Here is a 23,667-nt window from a genome sequence, read left to right on the forward strand (position 1 = left end):
ACCAAAAATAGATGACAGGGATGGCAGCACAAGTGTAACCTTCACAACAGGGTAATTTGAAGAAGAGTCTGATCTAAGGACAGCTTGTGTTCCCTAACCTTCAATGGGACAATGACTGCATGTCACAAAGGAAGAGGTTAGACTCACTGACTGGTTAGAAGTCTCATGACACTCCAATCTCGTGGGAAGATTGTCAGTTTCATCAGGTTGCGGAATACGCAGAAGATCTTGAGCAGGAACTCCTTGAAACAAATATATTTAACATGTCGTTTAGGGATGAGGCAAGCAAGTTTCAGGGGAAAACATCTCTCATCTATGAATCTCATTTTCCCACTTTGAGTTCCTCTTTGCTGTGGAAGTTGTTGAGTAGATGGTGAAAGTGGATCTCTGTCATCTGTCGGAGCAGAGAGAGAAGACAGGACACATACTCCCCCTAGAGGAGACAAAATTACACAGAGAAGGTTGGAAAGGTTAATGAAATGAATAAATAAATGGTTTTGTTCATACATCAGAATGGTTTATTGAGCCCACCGTTATCTCTGCCGTGCACTGGGGGCATCGTTGTCCTCGGGATGTCTCAACAGAGTGAGACTTGCTCATGATTGACAGGAGAGTCTGGAGCAACACGTCCAAGAGGCTCTCAACCATCATCTCCACTTCCTCCTGAACAGAAGATTCCTGAGAGGAGGCATGTTAGAGGGTCGCAATGCAATCGGAAAATACATCGCCAACACTACAGACAACCAAACGGGAAGACGATAGCTCAACTTGATTGAAAAGAATTTCCCTATCGTTTATGTGACAATGCACCATACCATTGAACTGCTTTTGATGATGGAAAAGATGCTGCTAAGGATGCCGGAACAGATGAGTAGCTCCCTCTGCTGGCGCAAGTGCAAGTGAATGTGATGCAAAACAACTGGAAGCAAAATGCTTCGCGACTCTGAGAAGAGATACCAGAGAAAAAGCGGACAGATGGATTTTAAAACGCTCTGTAGTGTAAGATTAGTCTCAAACACATTGATTACATTGGAATGTGATGATATCATTTTGTATCTTCACAGAGACATTCTCACCAGGGAAGAAGAAGAGGCGGCTTTCTACGGTACGCGCAATCGACTGCAGTTTGACAACGTCCATCGACTGGCCGATGTCAACGGTGCTGGGCATACTTCCGAGGGTGCCACGAACATATTCAGCCACCTCCTGAACCGTAAACATCTGCAGCAGCTCATCAAAGATATCAGGGAAGCTGTTCAACAGTGCTGCCTGGGAGTGGAACAAAAAAATAATGGACTCAGTGTTTAAAAACCTAACAGAAAACACATCAACGTCAAACATTCCTGTTACAAAACAGCCCAAGAGAAGTCCAGCTATTTATATTCCTAAAGAAGTTGTCTAAGACGTTAACACAAGATGGCAGTTTAGGCATACTCCGGTCTTTCTTGTCAAAACAGGATAACAGGTGCCAAAGGTAAACCTCAATGTCAAATCATGCCTGATAGTTGTGGGACCAACGCATAATGTTGTGACTTACTGAGACTGACGAAAGACCTGACGCAATACCACAGAGACATGCAGCGGATCACACCCCTCCAAGTTCAAGCCAAGAGAGGGGCAAAATAGGACGATACGCAGAATGAAATATAAAACAAGTACAAAAAAAATGAAATAAGAGACAAAAATTAATCAATGAAACATAAATGCAAACTGTGAATATGAACAAATGAAAATACAAACAAAGATAAATAAGACTTCCAAAGAGATGGTAACATGTGCAAGTAGACAAGGAAGACATTCCCCATTCAGACCTGAGTGAACACCAGGTTCTCTGAGCTGCGGCTGTCCAGACTCAGCACAAAGCGGATGGACTGAAAGAGCTCCTGGATGCTGGCTCGGAACTGCTCCTCCTCCATCCCGCAGGTCGCCCGTGCATACAGAATACGGGACTGGACGATGAACTTGAACAGGTACTCCAGTGCCTGAGGGAGGGAGTGAGCAGTCGATGTTTCCCATTTAAAGATTTCAAACAAACATCTTGAAAAAATGCACATCCCTCATTTAACAACAACTAATCAACATCTTTGGAAATCACGCTGATGCACATTAGTGAGAGCCGTGGCTTTGGTCAGAGACTCAAGGTGGGGAGGGATTAGTGAAGTGAGACTGCAGTGAGAGGAAAAAAAACCTTTGGAATTTCTTACATTTTTACATAAATTGCTAATAAAAAATAGTATGATATTCATCTAAAGCACAACAATAAACAGTGTCTACTTATAGTAATACCACACAAAATTATATTTCATCATATTATATAAAGCATAATATGTGGTTGACTGGCGGCACGGTGGACGACTGGTTAGAGCGTCAGCCTCACAGTTCTGAGGACCCGGGTTCAATCCCCGGCCCCGCCTGTGTGGAGTTTGCATGTTCTCCCCGTGCCTGCGTGGGTTTTCTCCGGGCACTCTGGTTTCCTCCCACATCCCAAAAACATGCATTAATTGGAGACTCTAAATTGCCCGTAGGCATGACTGTGAGTGCGAATGGTTGTTTGTTTCTATGTGCCCTGCGATTGGCTGGCAACCAGTTCAGGGTGTACCCCGCCTCCTGCCCGATGACAGCTGGGATAGGCTCCAGCACGCCCGCGACCCTAGTGAGGAGAAGCGGCTCAGAAAATGGATGGATGGATGTGGTTGACTCTCCTTTGGCAGCAATAACCTCAACCAAAGGTTTCCTGTAGTTGCAGATAAGACGTGCGCAACAATCAGGATGAATTTTAGACAATTCCTCTACAAAATTGTTGCAGTTCATCAAGATTCCTGGGATGTCTGGTGTGAATTGCTCTCTTGATGTCATGTCACAGCATCTCCATCAGGTTTAGGTCAGGACTTTGACTGGGCCACTCCAGAAAATTTAATATCTTCCTCTGAAGCCATACTTTGTTAATTTACTTCTGTTTTGATTAATTGTCCTGTTGCAACACCCATCCTTTTTTTAGCTTCAACTGTTGGACAGATGGCCTCATATTCTTCTGCAAAATATTTTTATAAACACGCAAATTCCATTTTCCTTTGATAATAGCAAGCTGTCCAGGCCCTGAGGAAGCAAAGCGCCCATACCATGATGCTCCCTCCACCATGCTTCACAATTGGGATACGGTTTTGATGTTGTGTGCTGAGACATTTTCCTCCACAAATTGTATTGTGTGTTCCTCCCAAACAATTAAACTTTGGTTTCCTCTACCAACCAATATTTTGCCAGTAGTGCTATAGAACATCCAAGTGCTCTTTAGCAAACATCAAACGTGCAGCAATGTTTTTTTAAGACCGCAACGACTTCCTTCTTGGTGTTGTCCCATGAACCCCGTCCTTTTTTAATGTTTGACGTATGATAGATTTGTCAACAGAGATGTTGGCATGTGATTTTTGTAAGTCTTCAGCTAACACTCAAAGGTTATTTTTTACCTAACTGAGCATTCTGCCCTATGCTCTTGTAGCCATCTTTACAGGACGGCCACTACTTGGAAGAGAAGCAACAGTTCTGAACTTTCTCCATTTATAGACAGTTTTTTTTCTAACTGTGGACTGATGAACATCAGGACTTTTAGAGAGATTTTTGTAACCTTTTCCACCTTTATACACGTCAACAATGTTTAATTTTAGGTCTTCTGAGAGCTCTTTTGAGCAAGGCATGGTACACATCAGGCAATGCTTCTTGACAGGAGACAATTCTAACCGAGTGTGTCTTTTCTAGTGGCCAGAGAAGCTTTAAGACACATTTCCAATCTTGTGTCATTGATTGGACTCCAGGTTATCTTACACCCGACTTTGATTAGCGCTTGCAGAATACGTAGCCAAGAGGTTCATTTAATTTTTCTTCCCTGTTCTGTGAATGCTTACATCCTGTATTTTCAATAAAAAATATGAAACATAATTGTTTGTGCGATATTAGTTTAAGCATGTTTATTCTTGTGATCAAAACATATTTTATGACCAATTCATGCAGAAATGTAAGAAATTCCAAATTCTTAAAAAAACGTTTTCCTCTCACTTGTACGTTAAAATCTTGCTAGCATTTTCAACACTGCAAACTTCAACTAATTAAAAACATCAATCTATGGAAATGCTACACTGTGCACAAGTCAATATCTTGTTCCACGTTTGATCTTGGCGGTACGGTGGACGACTGGTTATAGCGTCAGCCTCACAGTTCTGAGGACCCGGGTTCAATCCCCGGCCCCGCCTGTGTGGAGTTTGCATGTTCTCCCCGTGCCTGCGTGGGTTTTCTCCGGGTACTCCGGTTTCCTCCCACATCCTAAAAAACATGCATGAATTGGAGACTCTAAATTGCCGTAGGCATGACTGTGAGTGTGAATGGTTGTTTGTTCCTATGTGCCCTGCGATTGGCTGGCAACCGATGACAGCTGGGATAAGCTCCAGCACGCCCGCGACCCTAGTGAGGAGAAGCGGCTCAGAAAATGGATGGATGGATGGACGTTTGATCTTTTCTCTCAGCAAACGCACTTCCTGAGGCATCATATTACCCCTTATCAAGCCATTTGCTGCTTCAATACTAATCAATTCAGGCCATGCCAGCCATAAAAGACTCTCTGTCCTTCTGAAAGTGAACCACATCAAGTATCGGATGCACAATCCTTTACCCTCATGGCTTCCTGGATGTGGTCTTGTCGGACGACCTCAGCCGAGCGGTCCATGTACCACTTCAGGCATCGAATAAGCTCCCTGTGTACACATTGTTTGAAATCATGCTGTCACCTTTGTTCAAATGAATGACTTATTACTTCTAACAAGAAATAGTAAATGTTTCTGTACTTGTATGCCAAAGCTCCAGCAAAGTGGTTTTGGATGTAAGAGTCCATTACAGGGCGGAAGTGGTAGAAACGGCTGTCCCTGAGCAAGTTGATGATAAATACCTGAAACACACACGGACAATAGATGATAGAATTATCTATTAGTTCCTTAACTTATAGTAACTCTAGATAATTATAAAATTATAACATTGGACTTTTGCTGCTATAATTGTCCTACCAGAGACTGGAAAACAAGTGGTCCATATTTATCAGTGTTGTCATCTAAAAGACAGAAGAGTGTGTCCAGGACATCTCGAAGGAACTGTAGGAAAATAAAGAGTAAACGAATAAGAAAATACCAGAAGAGTTATCAACAATATAGAAAAAGAGGAAAGACTGCAGAGGGAAGCGATAACTACGATGTGGCGCACTACACAAATGTGATTGTAATCCCTACAAAACAATCAGTGATTGCCAGTAGCTCTTGACTTGATATCATTCAAATCAATACAAGTATATGCACATTGAAACCAACATGCCTGAGCAATGACAAATAACTGGTACAGTGCGAAAAGGCCTTTGACCACCACATTGTCTAATATAATTGTAAGGTCGTTGATGGGATATAGGACATAAAGCCATTAAAGAAGGCCGGGTGACATTTAAGCATTGACTTCACTGACCTCAAACATCTTAAGTCACATCTCCTTTAATATAACTAGGGATCTTGCTTTGACAAAGACAAATAATCCCTGTGACAAATGTAGTGGAGGCCAATTAGTAGACTGTGTCTAATTCTCTTGCTTTTTAATCACGAGGTGTACAATTAGTGAAGTCAGACTTTTAATATTGCCCGAATAAGATGAAATGTCACAGTTGCTGAAGGTTAATATCTTTGAAAATGTGTGTCAAACCCAATTAATACACTCTAAGGCTTCACATAGGATAAATTACTTGTTACTTTAGTAGGTGATGGAAATATCTGACAGCACTGACCTTGACAATCTCTTCTCCACTGATCTGACGCAGTCGACCAAGGATGTCCAGAACTCTGTCTGGGTGCGTCTTCCAGTTCAAAAGAGCCAATAGGTCCACTAAAAGCATCACACAACAAAATCAAATTCTGAAACATCTAAAACACGGGCTCATACAGTACATTATATTTAAGAACATGCATTGTTACCATTCTGTGTGAGTTTGGTGGAGCAGAGTATGGTGGAAACCCAGAAGGTCTCTTTAGGGCTCCTCTGGAAAGGCAGATTAGCTGGAAGGTTGGGACAACTGTTGAAGTCCTCCTTGCAGCAGGGCAGGCTGAGGTACAGGCCCTGGTTACTGAAGGTGGCATTCTCATCACACTGCAGCAGAAAAATGGACAAAGAGCATAAAAAGGAAAAAGGTCACCCACACAAACATTGAGAAAGTGGCAGCTTACAACAGGTTCCCACTTGGCACAAAACAATGCCAAATGGACACACTCTGCAACTAAAGTTTTTGTTTGTTTGTTTTGAAAAAACAATGTTTATAAATGCTTCTGTTGCCCAGATAGTAAATAAAAAGTACAAATTTGCAATTGTTGGTACCACTTGAGGTAATGTCCATCTCAAATGGAAATCTGATTTATCTGAAATCTGAATTACCACGTAACAGAATTCAAACAGATTCAGACAATTTTTAAAAAATGTTTTCTTTGTTAGGCGTCATTCATTAATCTTTATGTACTAGAGCTAGTTAAAATTGAAAATTAAACCAAGATATTGTGATATAATCTTGTCAATAAATTCAGGTGGGAAAACGTTAGATTCCAGCTCACCCTCAACCTCACGAACAGAAAAAGGATGGATGGATGCATGCAAACATTTACACTTTTAGAGAGTCACCTCATAAATGCAGAGCTACTTTGATCTGTATATTGTGACACTGGAGAGCTTTGATACCGATTTATGACATTTGAGAACCCAACGTTACTTCAAATCTAATGAAAAAGCAAGATGAATAAAACGAAAAGCAAACATGACCCTTTCTTATGGCTGCTTTGTGTTGGACCAGCGAGTCTCACCTTGTAGACATACAGCTCATGGCTCTCGTCCGACAGCGTGGTCCCATCTTCTCTCATTAGAGGAGTGAAAGCAAAGCCGAAAAGTTTTTTCTCTCCTTTGTCTTTAGCTGAAATGACATAGATGTCAGTGACATGTGTCACAAAGCACCCTGGCTGTCCTCATGAAGGCCATAAAATGAGGGACAAGCCGCCGCCGGCCCACAGGACTGACTCACTGGAGCAGTGTCTGAACTCAAAGCGTAGGTGGGAGCCTCGGAAGCGATCTATGGGAATGGGAAGTTTGACCATCTCGCTCCAGCGTGGGCTGTTGTTGTGATAGAGGACGAAGGAGCGATATTCGGTCATGTTTGGCTCCCCGCTGCCCAAACTGATGCAGTCCTGCAAATAAAGGAAGCACACAGCAACTAATGAGTGGATGCTGAGGGAGAACTCATGGAGTCACAATGACTGATGGAATGGTATTATGCTGAATGAATCATATTTAACACACGTCATACTTTAAGAGTGTCCCCGTCGGCGTAGAGGACATAGAGCGTCACTTCGATGTTCTTCTGGACGCTCTTGCCACCCCGCTCGAATTCGCCTCGTTCCAGGGTCAAGTACAAGTCATTGCGAATGTCACCTGCGAGAATTAAAACAGAGAGAAAAATGATACAATGAGCTAAAGGTACATACTGTATAACTGCAATGCTTCAACACAGCATACGGCAAATGAACCATGGAGGATTGCTGACATCAATTGTAATATAATGTTTAATACGAGATTAATACAGTTCGAATATCCATCCATCCATCCATTTTCTGAGCCGCTTCTCCTCACTAGGGTCGCGGGTGTGCTGGAGCCCAACCATTCGCACTCACATTCACACCTACGGGTAATTTAGAGTTGTCAATCCACCTACCATGCATGTTTTTGGGATGTGGGAGGAAACCGGAGTGCCCGGAGAAAACCCACGCAGGCACGGGGAGAACATGCAAACTCCACACAGGCGGGGCCGGGGATTGAACCCCACTCCTCAGAACTGTGAGGCAGGCGCTCTAACCAGTCGTCCACCGTCTCGCCCAGTTCGAATATAGTTATTGAAATGGTTTACTTGGGGACATGAGTCACAAGTGGTAGGTGGGAAGGGAAGCGTTTCAGAATTACTGTTGAAAGCACTTGAGGGTCATACAAGGTGTGTCAGAAAGATTTCGGGACTGGTGTCACCAAAGATATATTTCAAATCTAAACTACAAACTAAGATTTCACCTCGGAAGTAATCCCCTTTGAAGTCTAACACACTTTCCCAGCCTTCTCTGCCACGTCTTCATGCAATCCTGGAAGGATTCTTGCGGGGTCCTTCGAAGCGCCGTCGTCACGGCCATCTAGATGTCGTCCACGTCTTCAAAATGAGCCTCTTGAGCTTGAGCACGGAGCCAGCTCTGATGAGGAGCCAGTTTGCTCCAGCACGGTTCTTCTTAGCCAGGAACTGTCGGATGCTCGGGGCACTGTGCGCAACGCTCACCACTTCTCATGAAAAAAATAAATAAATAATGTAGTTTGGATTTAAAATGTCGGTGGCCGACTGGTTAGAGCGTCGGCCTCACATTTCTGGGGGTCTGGGGATCAATGCAATGCAAGGTCTGTCTGCATTGCCATGCCCACCTGTGTTGCTCTATTGCGACATTGTACAGTGGATTAAAAAGGTCTACACACCCCTGATCAAATACCAGGTTTTTGTGACAACAAGACAAATAATTTGAACACTTTTTTCACCATTAATATGGTGTATAACCTGTAAAATACAAGTGGTTTTTATATTTATCTTTTGTGGTTGCACAATTGTGCACACCCTCTCATAACCAGGGAGGTGGCTGTGTTTAGAATTACCCAATCACATTGAAACTTATGTTAAATGGGTGTCAGCACACACCTGCCACCATTTAAAATGCCTCTGATCTTCTAGTTGTCTGTTCTTGTTATTTTCTTTTGCTTCCTCACAGAAGACTGAAGGTTTTGTGCTAACAATGTCCATCCATCCATTTTCTGAGCCGCTTATCCTTACAAGGGTCGCGGGCCTGCTGGAGCCTATCCCAGCTATCATCGGGCAGGAGGCGGGGTACACCCTGAACTGGTTGCCAGCCAATCGCAGGGCACACATTAACAAACAACCATTCGCACTCACATTCACATTCACAATTTAGAGTCCTCAATCAACCTACCATGCATGTTTTTGGGATGTGGAGTGCCGGGAGAAACCCCACACAGGCACGGGGAGAGCATGCCAAATTCACACAGGCGGGGCCGGGGATTGAACCCCAGTCGTCAGAACTGTGAGGCAGACGCTCTAACCAGTCGAAGAAAAAGAGCCATAAAGCTTGCTTGAACTGTAGGTATGGTGTTATTTTGTACTTTCGATGATGAGCAGTGTGTTCAAGTCAAACATACTTTTAGAATAAAAAAAAAAAAAGTTCAACCTTATCTTCATTGGCCCATAACTAAATCTTGATTGGTCAATTCTGAATGCGGTCACATGCCCAGTTATGAGAGGGTGTGCACACTTGTGCAATCACGTTATTCAAGTGTATTTTTACTTCATCTTTTTTGTAGATTAAAAAGGATCCATTGAGTAGTGCAGGTTATAGGTCACATTAATGGTGGGAAAAGTTTTGAAGTGATTTATCTTGGTCTCACTTTTTTTTTTTATATATCTCAAAAACCTGGCACTTGAACAGGGGTGTGTAGACTTTGTATATCCAGCATATGTCAACACTGACAAACGCTGCATTGGGTACAGTTAGAATCTTGAGTATGTGGAACCATTGACGTTCGAGCCACTTTGGAAATGGACGTCTGGGGCTTGCTTTTGTTTTTGTTATATATTTTAAAACTTGGCGGCACGGTGGGCGACTGGTTAGAGCGTCTGCCTCACAGTTCTGAGGACCGGGTTTCAATCCCCAGCCCCGCCTGTGTGGAGTTTGCATGTTCTCCCCGTGCCTGCGTGGGTTTTCTCCAGACACTCCGGTTTCCTCCCACATTCCAAAAACATGCATGGTAGGTTAATTGACAACTCTAAATTCTCCGTAGGTGTGAATGTGAGTGCAAATGGTTGTTTGTTTATATGTGCCCCGGTGTACCCCGCCTCCTGCCCGATGATAATTGGGATAGGCTCCAGCACGCCCGTGACCCTAGTCAGGAGAAGCGGCTCAGAAAATGGATGGATGGATTTAAAATGTATCTTTTGTGACACAAGTCCTGGAACTTTCCTGACACACCTCATTCATCTGCAAGAAAAAGGGTCTTTGCCAAACTGATCCCACAATGATCTAAAATGTCATAGTCTGGAAGTGGGGGGTCTAAGGTGCTTAGCAAAACTCTTGATTGAGTAATCAATGTTTAAAAATTCACAAGATTTTGTCAGCAAGCTCTCCTATTTCCCTTCACTCAGTTTTTCCTTCTCCCGCATCCCTTTCCTCTATCATCAGCATCCTTCCTGTGTAACCTGATCCTCGACCTTCCACTGCTACCTTCCTCCTCCTCTGGTCTCCAGCCAGATCGTTGGATCTCTGTGCCCATCATGCCCACTGCTCTTTGGTTCCTTACCTGGCATGATGACATCTGGAAAACCCAGTTTGCGCGTGAGTGCCAGGGCTCGGTTGAACACAGCCTGGTTCTCCCGTCTGATCTGCTCCAGCTCGCCCCTCAGCAGCTGCAGGGAAATGATGAGGCCTGAGAGCAAAGGAAGTTGTGAGAAAAAAAAGTGAAAGAAGGGAAGACGATAAAGGGGGCAGAGAAGGGAGGACAGCGGGTTATTTAAAGGTCGTTAGTCAGAGTGTGGGGGAGGAGATGACAGACAGAAGGGTGGAAAGACACATGAGGGAAGACCAAGCAGGGTGAGAAATATCTTGCAATAAGGCAAGGAAGGAAATGTTGGCAGTGCCCTCAAATGGTGACAGATTTGAATGAATCATTTGTTACTGTGAGAGGCAAGTTAACCGGGGAGCGTATTGATGAGCTTATCTGTTAGCTGCAGCGCGGTTATCAAATGAGCATTAATGAGCACAGTCAGAGATCTGTGTGACTAAATTATTATTTTGAGAACAATGAGAAAAACGTTTTGAGCATCCGATTCAGCATCTGTGATCTACAAACCTGTGGGTCTCATTGTCTCGGGGTCATGTCCATCAGTGAAATATCAACACAATTCATATCACAAAATTTTTTTCTCATGGTTATTATTTACCAACTCAAAAATAGATCTTATGATTTCATTTAGGGATGCACCGATATCGATACCAGTACCGCTAGCCGATACTGTACGTCTGTACTGGTACTCAAACTCGAAAATTTTGCTCCGATACTACACGTCGATACCTCTGACTGCAAATTAAGCACTGCCTCCCGTCACGACGCTGCAATAGAGGCAGGCTGAGCAACGGGCAACACACGTGGCATGTCACGTAAAGAGAAGTGACGGTGCCATAAAGTATCATTCAGTTGTCCTGGCGGTCAAAATTTCATTTAATAACTGATATTCTCAAGAAGCAGTCTTTTATTATGTAATTAACACACAAGCTGTAACAAAGCATCCTATCAAACTCGACATTCTTCTTTGTCTCTTATTTCATCTTCATCACTTATGTCCTGCATGTATTCCTTTGACATAGTGTCCCCTAGTGTTCAAACTGAGACACCATAAAACTGAAATACCTTGTGTTACAGGCAACATTTAAGTGAAATGTGCAGCAGGACAGTTTGAAAAACATGCAGTTGGATGCTAAAATGTTGGTAATGACAAATTGTCACGCTAAAAAGTGTTACATTTGAGTGAAACTTGCTGCAAACATTCAAGAAAGTCTTTGTGTTTTTTAACAATATTTGGTCAAATAAAACAATTTAATCACATTTGCAAGACATAAAGGCATAATCAAGTATTTGAATTAGTACTCAAATCCAAGTACTTATAGCCTACTTGGACTGGAAAAAAAGTGGTGGTGCGGCATCCCTAGTTTCATTGTTAACGTCGGTGATACTGAAGTTCAAGAAGGAAGGGAGGTATAAATGACTCATAATATGTTTTTTTTTTTTTTTAAACAGGGCGAATATTTAACCATATGATGCAAAAACATGGTGATGACATATCCTACTCTGTAGGCACTGCATATTCAGAAGACCGACATTAAATCTGTTTACCATAATTGGTGCTGGGAGCGGAGTATTTGGTGTTGGACTTGCGGATGATGTTTTCGTGAACCTGGTACCACTCATTCTCGTTGTTACATCTGGAGAGAAAAACAGGCAGGTAGGGCAGTTGGAAGCAAAGCCATTAGTGGAACAGATGGGCGACTAGGAATTTTTTCACATGGGGACTGCACGAACAGCATGTGTCCCTAAGCTGATTTCCTCCTGGAGAAAAGGTAGCAGCATGGGGGAGTTGCTATCAAGTAGCACGTCAGCCCAAATGCGCAGCGCACTAAACAAAGCTGACAGCCGGCTCTCGACCAGTCTTTTTCATTACTGTGGGCCTGTAGGCCTCTGGGAAAGGAAGGCATGGGGAAACGCATAGACTGGAGCCTTATAGGAGCCGACAGTTTGGAGGCAACGCAGCATTGAATCACTGCTTGCTTTTTAAAAGGAAGGCAAAGAGTCGCCTTAGCAGAGGGGGCCACTAAAACAGTTCTTTGTTCTGAAAACCTTTATTCCATACAAAATCCCCAAAACGCAACCATGTTACTGATACGATGTGTCTCAGTGACCTCTGGCCCAAAGCAGAGACATCATCACAGTTCACAGTTCACTACCAGTGAAAAATGCCGAGCTGTGGTTATCATTCAGATTCCCGCTCTAGGTTTTCTCAGTGATCCATTGTCTGGAGTGCCTTGCTTTATTCATTCTTCCCTCGGATAGAAGAGGACTCTCTAATAATAAAGACTCTTCAAAGTGAAAGCATAGATTTATTTCTAAATAAATTGTTTGAAGATAATTGTGAAAAGGTGCAAAGACTTAAAACTTTGTAGTACTCATTTGTGAGGAATGGAGATATAGGGTTCTATTTTCGTAGACGGCGCATGTGGGGCACAAATGCTGGCCGATTCTGATTTCTGTGTAAGCGTAAGGCTCGCTGCGCGTGTTTGCCAATTCGACAGAGCAGCCTATGCCAAGCTGGGCGTTCCGACACAGCAGAGGGAGTGTCCTTGGACATGTGCCCGGCGGAGGGAACATTTAGTGGCAGGAAGTCATTCTAAACTTGCACCTGCTCAGACCGCGTCTAAATCGTGACGCAAAATAGACCGCTGGTCCAACGCGATTTTGATGAATTTGATCGCGGGGTACAGGCAGACAGAAACTGTGCTCCGCGGACATATTTAAAAGTCGCCAGCTGCACCACTACAGTGTTCATTTAGCTAGCTAGCTAGGTACAGGTATGTCTACACCCCGAAAATTAATGCAATTGAAATAACAACATTGAGCTGTTCTGTATATTAATAGCTCGATGTTGTTATTTCAATTCCCAAGCGAGGAAGTGACACGGTGGGATATATTCCAGCCACAGCTTCAAGCGACTTTTATTTTCAAGGCTCAACCATGTCAGGATGTGCTGGCATGAACAAGACGAAGTAGCATCCATTTTTCAGAGGGGGCGTGGTTTCACGCATTCCGCGGATAAGTTCACAACGTTTGAGAGTGGCTTGATTTTTCACAATTTGTAACACTCATTTTACAGTAGAAGACATAATTAATTTATTTTCATTTTACAGAGACGAACTAGATTCCAAAAATGTACAACCATAGCATCTCATTATTAGTATTATAGTTCTTAATACACACTGGGCATGAGCATTCAAGCGCAAGGGAGGCCAAGCACACTCGTGCGTTGTATTGCAATACTCACGTGTAAACTTTTAGCACAAAGTCCTTCTCCTCTTTGAGGTCAGTGATGGTGTGGAAAACATCGCTCATAGCAAGAACAGCGCAGCCATACGGTCGTCGGTACATCACGTGAGGTGGCCCTTTCTTTGAGTCGTTCAGCAGCATGCGCCCTGGCCAAGAAAAAAAAAAGGAGACAACCTCACTAAGAGGAAACTCTGACAAATGTCTTTGCGCACTCATGCAGTTAGTGCTGTACCAGTTCTCATGACATGTGCAACAATGTACAGGTCTCTCTTCAAGTCTTTACTGCTTAGCTCCTGCAGAGAAACATGGAAAAAAATAAAATAGACCATTGTGGCTTCTTCACAAATTATTTAACTTAATTCAGTTGAAGAGGGCCTTACTGTGAAGAGAGCACAAAGACGATCAACCTTCTCCGGATTCTTTGGTCCTCCATTTTTGTTGAGTTTCACCATGAACTTTTCACTGCAAAGCAATCGCGTTTGCTGATCAATGTGGACATTGCGCAACCGGCCTAAGCTGGTAACGTGCAAGTTGTTTACATCTACCTGATCTGTTTAGCCTCTCGAGTGTCGTAGAGAGAGAAGAAGACGTCGGCGTCCTCGCTGATGCTGTTGTAAGTGAAGCTCTTCAGATTGATGAAGAGGTGGTGTGACACCGGGACACGGCAACTGTCACCGTGGCGTGGTCTCACGTTGTCAGCCTAGCAACGAAGGAATAAACTGAGCCGCCGACTATCGTAAGTAAAGTCGAACTCAGTATTCAGCGCTACAGTCGATCAATACAGGAGGAACCTGTTAAATTTTGAAGCAGATGTGAGGACTGTTGTTGTTGTTGTTTGAACATTGCTAGAAGGTGGTTTTCGTATATTTTCCTGAATTTCCTAAATGAATTATTCATCAATCAGAATGAGCATATGCAGGAGAGGTATCTGTGAAGGTGTACAGTTTGGTGCTGATCTAAATTAGAGCTGTTGCGTCGAGTTGTTCAGCTTTGGTAGAGATCGGCATTCTGTTCTCCACTCAATTGCACACTCTATTGTAGTTTTACTGCTATTTTATTTTATTTATTTTGTGATTAGTTATTTGTAATGTCATGCCGTTTACACTACCAGCGAAAACGTATGTGACCGCCATCTATGTACTGAAGCAAGGGGGTCCAATCTTTGAAATTACTCTGATCAATCCATTAAACAATGATATATTTTTGTATATTGTGGTTATTTTGGAAAAAAAACAATGACAGTTTTCCGTGGTCAGGCAAACAGTTTGGGATTTGGGGGTGGCCCGCCGCCCTGTATAACACTAGCATAGATACGTATGCCCTTTCTGTGGAAACTGACAAGGTTTTACATAGAACAGAAAGTGGAACAAACCATTTTTGCTTCAGAAACTGAATTATCTTTATTCAACTTTAAGAAAAGAAATGCTGTTACTATTTCAGCTGTAAATAGTTTCTTTGCGTCTTTGCAGTTTATTCCATTTTTGTCTTTGGGCAGGAAATGTTTGTTTGCAGGAGCAGAGGTTGAAGAAGTGGCCAATTGTGCCCCAATTAAACACAGACAATTTCATGGAAATAAAAGTGGAGGAAGAGCCATACTTTTTCAATCTTATCCAGGCGCCGAACCTCCTGTAAACTCAAATCTCCAGACTATTAACCGGTACTTTTGAAATGTTGCCTTAAATTCGCTAGATTTTTGTGGTTGTTATGTTAGTTAATAAATCAAGGAATCTGATCAAGTGTCTAAGTCATTGCGGGACTACATGGACGCATGTCAGCCCCTTTGATTTAGAGAAATTATTGCCCTTATTTTTAGCTGACAACATCCCAACCCCCAACCTTTTCTTTTTTTTAATGTTGCGGGCTGCATCAAACAAATAGTATTTATAGTATATGCCACAGCAAATGCCACTAAACAGGGGACAGCAGGCCGCAAATGACTCCCATGCCGTAGTTTGAACACCCCGACATAAAGACTAACAACAAATCAAAACAACAACAATTATAAATATGAAATAACCAGTGAGCTGTTCAGTACGTATACTGTATTTTAATCTTCTATTGCAGTGGTTCTCAACTGTTGTCACCTGCATTTTCCTACTGTCGCAAAGTCACGACTCAAAGAAGTTAAGAACAATAAAGAACATTTTTTTTTTGTTTTGCTAAAATATCCTCTTAAAATATATGTAGGGTATATTATATTTTTAAATGTCGTTTCAAATGAGTTTGCTGTAACGCCAAAGGAATATTGATTGTCATGACATCCGCCAGCCAAAGGGTGAGCTGCTCTGTATTTGTTTACAGCGTACACTAGTAGCTTGCAGAACAAGGAAGTAACATTTCTTGTTACTTTTCTACTGTGTTCCGTGTGGGAACTTAGTACATCTCTGTACTGTAACAAAAAAATAAAAAATAGGAATACATGTATTTTTTATTTTTTTTTGTAATATATTTTTTTCACGAGCTGTCTGCAACCCGCCTAAAATGTCATCAGTTGAGAACCACTGTTCTACTGGCGACAAATTACAAAAAAATACTGAGTTGAATGTACCTGGTTTGTGCTTTGCTGACCACAGTGTCTGCTGGATACATGCTAAAAGAAAAAAATGGAGAGGAAAAAAAGAGAGTGCAGGTCACTAGAGAGATTAGTCAAGCCTTTGTTTTCTCCTCCCACAAAAGCTTTGAACTTATTTACCTCACCGTAGTTTCAGACACGCACTACTAGCTCGTACCTCTGCCTATACTTGAAATGGGACAGCGTTTCACCTACGTATGGCGCCGAGCGCTAAAAGAAGCGCCGTGTGGGAAGGAAAAGGACAAAGCCGGAATCGCCCACACGCATGACAGCAGCCCAAAAGAGCTTCTCTCGTTCCCTACCTGAAAAGTTGCCAGGGCCTTCAGCCCTGCCAGAAACGCGCTTGTGCTCATTAAGCACCTTTTTTACAAGGACGAACTACAAACTTTCTGGATGGAGCACTCGCTTCATAAATAATTTGCCAGAGAAAACTAAGAAATGTGAAGTTATTTGCTAGTTTTTTTTGGTCCGTTGTTTAATCTGACAATAGACATCAAATACAGTGCCGTTTTTGAGAACACATGCAAGATATTTAAAGTATTTTCCCATCACCTATGCCATCACCTGTCAGTTTACATTATGTCTGCATTGCTGGCTTGTGAGAGTCACGTGCCTGCAAGTGAAAGGACACGCTCAATATGGCGCTGGAACACATAAAGAACAGGTCACATGAGGCTGCTCGAACAGCTGAATGTGCTCGCTCTCGTGAGTCACCTTCTTATGGATGATTTCATAATTGGTACATTTACACATCCCAAAACACGTAAAGTATATGCTAATAAAAAAAATAATTTGGTTTTATACATACACAGACACACACACACACACAGCTCCAAGTATGCAGAAACCTTTCGGGGCTGCAGATGTATATGCAGAGCATACTTCATAATTTAGAGACCACTAATTCACATATTTAATTTATTGCATTTCATAATTCATGGAGTGGGTTTGTGTAAAATGCAAGGGTTCAAGAAGAATTCCGGGTAACATACCAGTTTGTAAAGCTCCGATATGCTGATCTGGTCTGGGTCCACCATTTCAAACTCTTTTCTGGGCACAAGGTCTATGCCAAGGTGCCTGGTGACAGAAAAATGATTCAGCTTCGGGATCAATTAGGACAATGTCACATTGAAACCGTCGTAGTTTGGCTTATTCTTCAGCCACACAATAAATTAAATGTACCATTTAAAAACAAAATTAAATACATATATCATATATTCAAAATGCAGAATGTTTTTAAAAAGAAGGTAGATGAGTATTTGATTAGATGTGTGTTAAGTAGGACTTCTATTAGCAATTAATGTCCTTGCATGCCCATCCCTTCTGTGAACTGCAATTTCAAAAGTGATCCAAGATATTCGTTTGTTATTGAAGGTAAATAAGTGCGAGTAAAAGCAGTGGCCTTGTTTCTTATGTGATGAAGATTGTATTCAATTGATCCAAAAACGCTGCCAGATGAAAGAGTCATTATTTGACACTAGTAGATGATAAATATGATCTATGAAAAAAAACAAGAATCATCCGTCCATGACTCCATCTTGTGCCCGACAAAAACAACCAATCAGAGACAGAGGACGTGACTACACTCTGACCTCTCACCTTGTTTACCCCAGAAAAGCACTTTATTTATAATGGAGTGTTAATATAAATATCAGTTTAAAGTTTTATTACTTTTTGCGACAACGCGGGGCTGTGCTCGCAATGAATTATCGATACCCAGTAAGTCATGCCTTCTTTTTCTGAGTGTTGTTGTTTTTTTTTTAAATTGCAAACTCTCCTATTAAGTACACTATAGTCACGTATGTACCTGTACCTAACCCTGAGCCTTGTTGAATAACACCCTTTTTTTTTTCTTTTTTTTTTTTGCATAATGTACAGCCTCAAAGTACTGCAGTGATATGTTGACCATGAAACGAGATCACGCCAGTTCTCAGGTTAAGTGTACCCTGCAGAGCACTGACCTCAACAACCGCAGTAAGCTCCTTTTATTACAGCATTTGTGTTTCAAAATCCAAAGATGCAGTTGAAAGCGTCTCTATTTTAAGACATGGCAAATCTTAACGTTGGCATTTCCGAATAAAGCTCCGCCTTAATCAAGATGCAACCCCCCTTGTCTGTATGCGGGTTACGGATGTCTGTCACTGCTCAATTTGATTTGAGAAGTGGCAGCAGAGAGAATATGGCCTTACAGTTCCTCCAGGGAGAAGTGCATTGACATGAATCTGCCTGACATGAACTACAAAAACCACTTGAAAATGTGTTTACACTGAAGGAAAATGCTAAATAACTCTAAATGTATTAGGACTCGTGCTTCATCAGAGAGTTTGAACATAACCGATGTAGTCGGTTTCAAGATAAATAATATAATTACAATAATTAACTCAATCGTGATGTAGACAATCTCAACTTTCTCACATTTAATAACCATAAACGTGAATCAGTAAACCCCAGTAATGTCAATATGTACACTATTAGGACAACAACAAACCATCAGTCTACAACTGACCGTTTAGATTTATGATCAGTTTTGGGTACTCAGGAGTAATGAATTACATGTAAGAACACTACATAATTTGAATCTACAACTTACATAACTGCACTTTGTAATACTACTGGTAGAAAATGTCACTAATGGAAATTTCCATGAATACAAACATCACTTGTCTGCAAAAGCTCAGATTTATTGAGCATCTTGCACATCTGATAAGCTGCCAGATCCCTTTGTAGCATTGATGAACATGAACAGGTCATTATTCATCATACAACACACAGTCATGGTTTTATGAAACAATAAGCCCCACATACCAACTCGCCCCAACATATCATTTAGACACGTATAACAATGCAAGCAGAAACAAAGGCAAGAAAAGAGCAACGTTTAGCTTCCAACACCAGCTATTCATAAATGGGAGCCACAAAAGCATGCTGGGAACATCTTCCTTTTAAAGCCAACGTTTGTGATTGGCTCTCTCTGGTCATGTGCCGGCTAAATGACGTCCTACGTGGCAGCCACATTGGTGGGGGCAACATTCCCAGTCCCCTTGTTGTGTTTGTACGCCATTGTATGAAATCCATCCATCCATCCATTTTCTGAGCCGCTTCTCCTCACTAGGGTCGCGGGCGTGCTGGAGCCTATCCCAGCTGTCATCAGGCAGGAGGCGGGGTACACCCTGAACTGGTTGCCAGCCAATCGCAGGGCACATACAAACAAACAACCATTCGCACTCACAGTCATGCCTACGGGCAATTTAGAGTCTCCAATTCATGCATGTTTTTGGGATGTGGGGGGAAACCGGAGTGCCCGGAGAAAACCCACACAGGCACGGGGAGAACATGCAAACTCCACACAGGCGGGGCCAGGGATTGAACCCGGGTCCTCAGAACTGTGAGGATGACACTCTAACCAGTCGTGCCGCCTGTATGAAATCGTATGCAATAAAATTTGCAGGCATCCTTGTTATTTGGATTTTCGATGTTGAAACAGTCGATGTAGAAAATGAGAACACATTTACAGGTAAGTAGCCTGTAACATTTGTTAATTTTATGTATCATTCTGAAGGCCAGTTTTATTTTTGAATGATAGAGAAAGTGCTTTAATTTAATATAAAGACCTGCTCCAAATTTATATTGACTGTTTACAGTCTTGACTGTGAACGTTTACAGATTTGTTAAGACAATGAGACAGGTTATAGTAAGTGTACTGTTTACATCTGTTCTAACAGTAAAAAAAAGAAGGAAAAAAAAGTTACCAAACTTCAATCTTGTGTAGTGTTTCATTATATTGTCTTTATGTAGTCTTAAGGACTGCTGAAAAGTTTTAACACTATCTGGTCTTAAAATGTGAAAATGGTTAACAGTTGAGCGTATTCATTTAAAATGAATGAAAAGTAATCAAAATGTAATCAAATGTAATTCATTATATTATTTTGAGAAACTGAAATAGTTACATGGCTATTACATTTTCAACAGGGTAACTTGTAATTTCCAAAGTAACCTTCCCAACACTGTGTACGATAATGATGTATTTAGTAGAGGAGAAACTCACTCATTGCCCCAATCAAGGCGCACGGTGATGTGCCGCTTGATCTCGCGGGTCTGGTCCTGGGCGAGGTGACCCTGGATGAGCTGCCGACGCAGATCGATGAGCTCATTCATCACATGACGCAGCTTATGGAACAGATCCACCTTATGTTTCTGTGAAATGAGCCACAAAGTCTCAGTGAGCAAACATTGCCAGAATCGTGTGGCTATTTTTAAATGTGCAACTACTATAAAGCCGATGCATATGTGGCGTTAGGAGTTAGAGTCAAGTCAGATATACGATTTGGAATGAGGATGCTGCGTGATGTGCCACGAGGGTGCAATGCAAGGTCTGTCGGCATTGCCATGCCCACCTGTGTTGCTCTATTGCGACATTGTACAGTGGATTAAAAAGGTCTACACACCCCTGATCAAATACCAGGTTTTTGTGACAACAAGACAAATAATTTCAACACTTTTTTCACCATTAATATGGTCTATAACCTGTAAAATACAAGTGGTTTTTATATTCATCTTTTGTGGTTGCACAATTGTGCACACCCTCTCATAACCAGGGATGTGGCTGTGTTCAGAATTACCCAATCACATTGAAACTTATGTTAAATGGGTGTCAGCACACACCTGCCACCATTTAAAATGCCTCTGATCTTCTAGTTGTCTGTTCTTTTTTATTTTATTTTGCTTCCTCGCAGAAGACTGAAGGTTTTGTGCTAACAATGTCCATCCATCCATTTTCTGAGCCGCTTATCCTTACAAGGGTCGCGGGAGTGCTGGAGCCTATCCCAGCTATCATCGGGCAGGAAGCGGGGTACACCCTGAACTGGTTGCCAGCCAATCGCAGGGTACACATAACAAACAACCATTCGCACTCACATTCACATTCACAATTTAGAGTCCTCAATCAACCTACCATGCATGTTTTTGGGATGTGGGAGGAAACCGGAGAAACCCCACACAGGCACGGGGAGAACATGCAAAATCCACACAGGCGGGGCTGGGGATTGAACCCCGGTCCTCAGAACTGTGAGGCAGACGCTCTAACCAGTCGAAGAAAAAGAGCCATAAAGCTTGCTTGACTGTAGGTATGGTGTTATTTTGTACTTTCGGTGATGAGCAGTGTGTTCAAGTCAAACATACTTTTAAAATAAAAAAAAAAAAATTTCAACCTTATCTTCATTGGCCCATAACTAAATCTTGATTGCTCAATTCTGAACACGGTCACATGCCCAGTTATGAGAGCGTGTGCGCACTTGTGCAATCACGTTATTCAAGTTTATTTTTATTTCATCTTTTGTGTAGATTAAGAAGGATCAATTGAGTTGTACAGGTTATAGGCCACATTAATGTTGGGGAAAGTTTTGAAGTGATTTATCTTGGTCTCACTTTTTTGTTTTATATCTCAAAAACCTGGCACTTGAACAGGGGTTTGTAGACTTTTTATATCCAGCATGTCAACACTGACAAACGCTGCATTGGGTACAGTTAGAATCTTGAGTATGTGGAACCATTGACGTTCGAGCCACTTTGGAAATGGACGTCTGGGGCTTGCTTTTGTTTTTGTTATATATTTTAAAACTTGGCGGCACGGTGGACGACTGGTTAGAGCGTCTGCCTCACAGTTCTGAGGACCGGGTTTCAATCCCCAGCCCCGCCTGTGTGGAGTTTGCATGTTCTCCCCATGCCTGAATGGGTTTTTTCCGGGCACTCCGGTTTCCTCCCACATCCCAAAAACATGCATTAATTGGAGACTCTAAATTGCCCGTAGGTGTGAATGTGAGTGTAAATGGTTGTTTGTTTGTATGTGCCCTGCGATTGGCTGGCAACCAGCTCAGGGTGTACCCCGCCTCCTGCCCAATGATAGCTGGGATAGACTCCAGCACGCCCGCGACCCAAGTGAGGAGAAGCGGCTCAGAAAATGGATGGATGGATTTTAAAACTTGTCCTTGGGCGTTTTTGATCGGTATTGTTGTTGTTTATAAGGATATCATGCATGTCACAAATCATACCCAGCTGATTAAAAATTATTCAGGAAACCATGTAGGCTAACTGGAGTAGGACAAAAACCAAGAAAAAAAATTTTTTCTCTCGATTTATCGGTAGAAACTGGACGGCTTAGAGAGTAAATAGTCATTATTATTATTATCAGCATAAAACCTCACAAATGAGGCACAGCAATGGATAAAATCATAAATTTGCCCAATTTCTTTTTCCTGTTTGCTTGGCCACTCGTTGCTCGACAAAATCCACAAGAAATTCACGACTTACTTAAAAACAGCAAAATAATGACTTGAAGACAAGTTTATCCATCCATCCATCCATTTTCTGAGCCGCTTCTCCTCACTAGGGTCGCGGGCGTGCTGGAGCCTATCCCAGCTGTCATCGGGCAGGAGGCGGGGTACACCCTGAACTGGTTGCCAGCCAATCGCAGGACAAGTTTATTAACAACATTATTTATACTCTATATTAAAAATGAAATATGTAATACAAGCAAAAAAAAAAAAATAAGTAAGTTGCTTTTTCACCACAGAACCATCTGCTACATCTGGTAGCCCCTAATCCATAATTGCCACTGCAATGAATCGAAATAATTTCTCTGGCATGTGGAGTTTCCCCTCCTTTTTAGCTATAACAGCCCCTGTGGCCGCTGGGTGGCCAGCTCACATTTTGACCATTTCTGGTTCGATACCTGGTCAGCCCTCGTGTAACAGGGAAGATATGGAAATTCCCAGTTCCTTGAATGATCTGATTATTTTCCATCCATGGCAGTGTACCTCATCATCATCCGTGAAGAGGTGACTGGTTTGAGAACCCGGGGGGTAGAAAGGCGCCATATGAACAGATCCGCCGTGTGTTCCCACTGAGATTTGAAAACAAATACTTCTTTCCTGCATTGACCTCCTGTTGGTCATTTCTTGTAGACCAAGGACAACACAATAAATACAGGCGGTCTCTGTTCTCCCTAATGACAGGATACAGCCGCAGTATTACTTCACTTTGTTTACATAAATGCACAGATTAAGCAGAGCCACAATAGCCATGTAAATTTAATGAGGATAAACACTGCTTGTTCTCCCAGTCTGCTGAGGAACGAAGATTTCGTTTGGGGTTGATGAGCCTTTTCAGACATTATTCTGCAGGGCTAATTACCCACATTCTCCAAAGTTATCTTTAGACCATTGCTCCTGAAGCTAATGTAACGAATTCAAACTGGCAACAATGAGATAAAGTCTATCAACATGTAGTACGTGATACATCCTATTATTATCTGGTCAAAGGTTGCAGCCTGGCCTGTTTCACACGGGGGGGGGGGGGGG

At 42.3% G+C, this 23,667-nt stretch overlaps 1 protein-coding gene across 3 annotated transcripts in view; it reads right to left on the minus strand.

Moving 5' to 3' along the window:
• dock3 (dedicator of cytokinesis 3) overlaps positions 1–23,667 on the minus strand; it is a 58,866-nt gene that overhangs the window by 19,704 nt on the left and 15,495 nt on the right. For all 3 annotated transcript variants that reach the window (XM_061762120.1, XM_061762030.1, XM_061761956.1), the window contains exons 6-28: positions 20,358–20,506; positions 17,305–17,389; positions 16,289–16,330; positions 14,286–14,440; positions 14,121–14,202; positions 13,973–14,033; positions 13,739–13,886; positions 12,040–12,128; positions 10,450–10,575; positions 7,364–7,488; positions 7,082–7,244; positions 6,867–6,973; positions 5,994–6,165; positions 5,807–5,904; positions 5,049–5,132; positions 4,833–4,933; positions 4,661–4,742; positions 1,812–1,982; positions 1,077–1,269; positions 816–943; positions 532–678; positions 335–433; positions 148–242 (exon numbers count right to left, since the gene is read on the minus strand). In XM_061762120.1, coding sequence (XP_061618104.1) covers positions 148–242; positions 335–433; positions 532–678; positions 816–943; positions 1,077–1,269; positions 1,812–1,982; positions 4,661–4,742; positions 4,833–4,933; positions 5,049–5,132; positions 5,807–5,904; positions 5,994–6,165; positions 6,867–6,973; positions 7,082–7,244; positions 7,364–7,488; positions 10,450–10,575; positions 12,040–12,128; positions 13,739–13,886; positions 13,973–14,033; positions 14,121–14,202; positions 14,286–14,440; positions 16,289–16,330; positions 17,305–17,389; positions 20,358–20,506 — 2,702 coding nt within the window. The remainder of the gene's footprint in view (positions 1–147; positions 243–334; positions 434–531; positions 679–815; positions 944–1,076; positions 1,270–1,811; positions 1,983–4,660; positions 4,743–4,832; positions 4,934–5,048; positions 5,133–5,806; positions 5,905–5,993; positions 6,166–6,866; positions 6,974–7,081; positions 7,245–7,363; positions 7,489–10,449; positions 10,576–12,039; positions 12,129–13,738; positions 13,887–13,972; positions 14,034–14,120; positions 14,203–14,285; positions 14,441–16,288; positions 16,331–17,304; positions 17,390–20,357; positions 20,507–23,667) is intronic.

Source organism: Phyllopteryx taeniolatus, chromosome 1 (genome assembly GCF_024500385.1).
Source record: "Phyllopteryx taeniolatus isolate TA_2022b chromosome 1, UOR_Ptae_1.2, whole genome shotgun sequence".
Classification (NCBI taxonomy): Eukaryota; Metazoa; Chordata; class Actinopteri; order Syngnathiformes; family Syngnathidae; genus Phyllopteryx; species Phyllopteryx taeniolatus.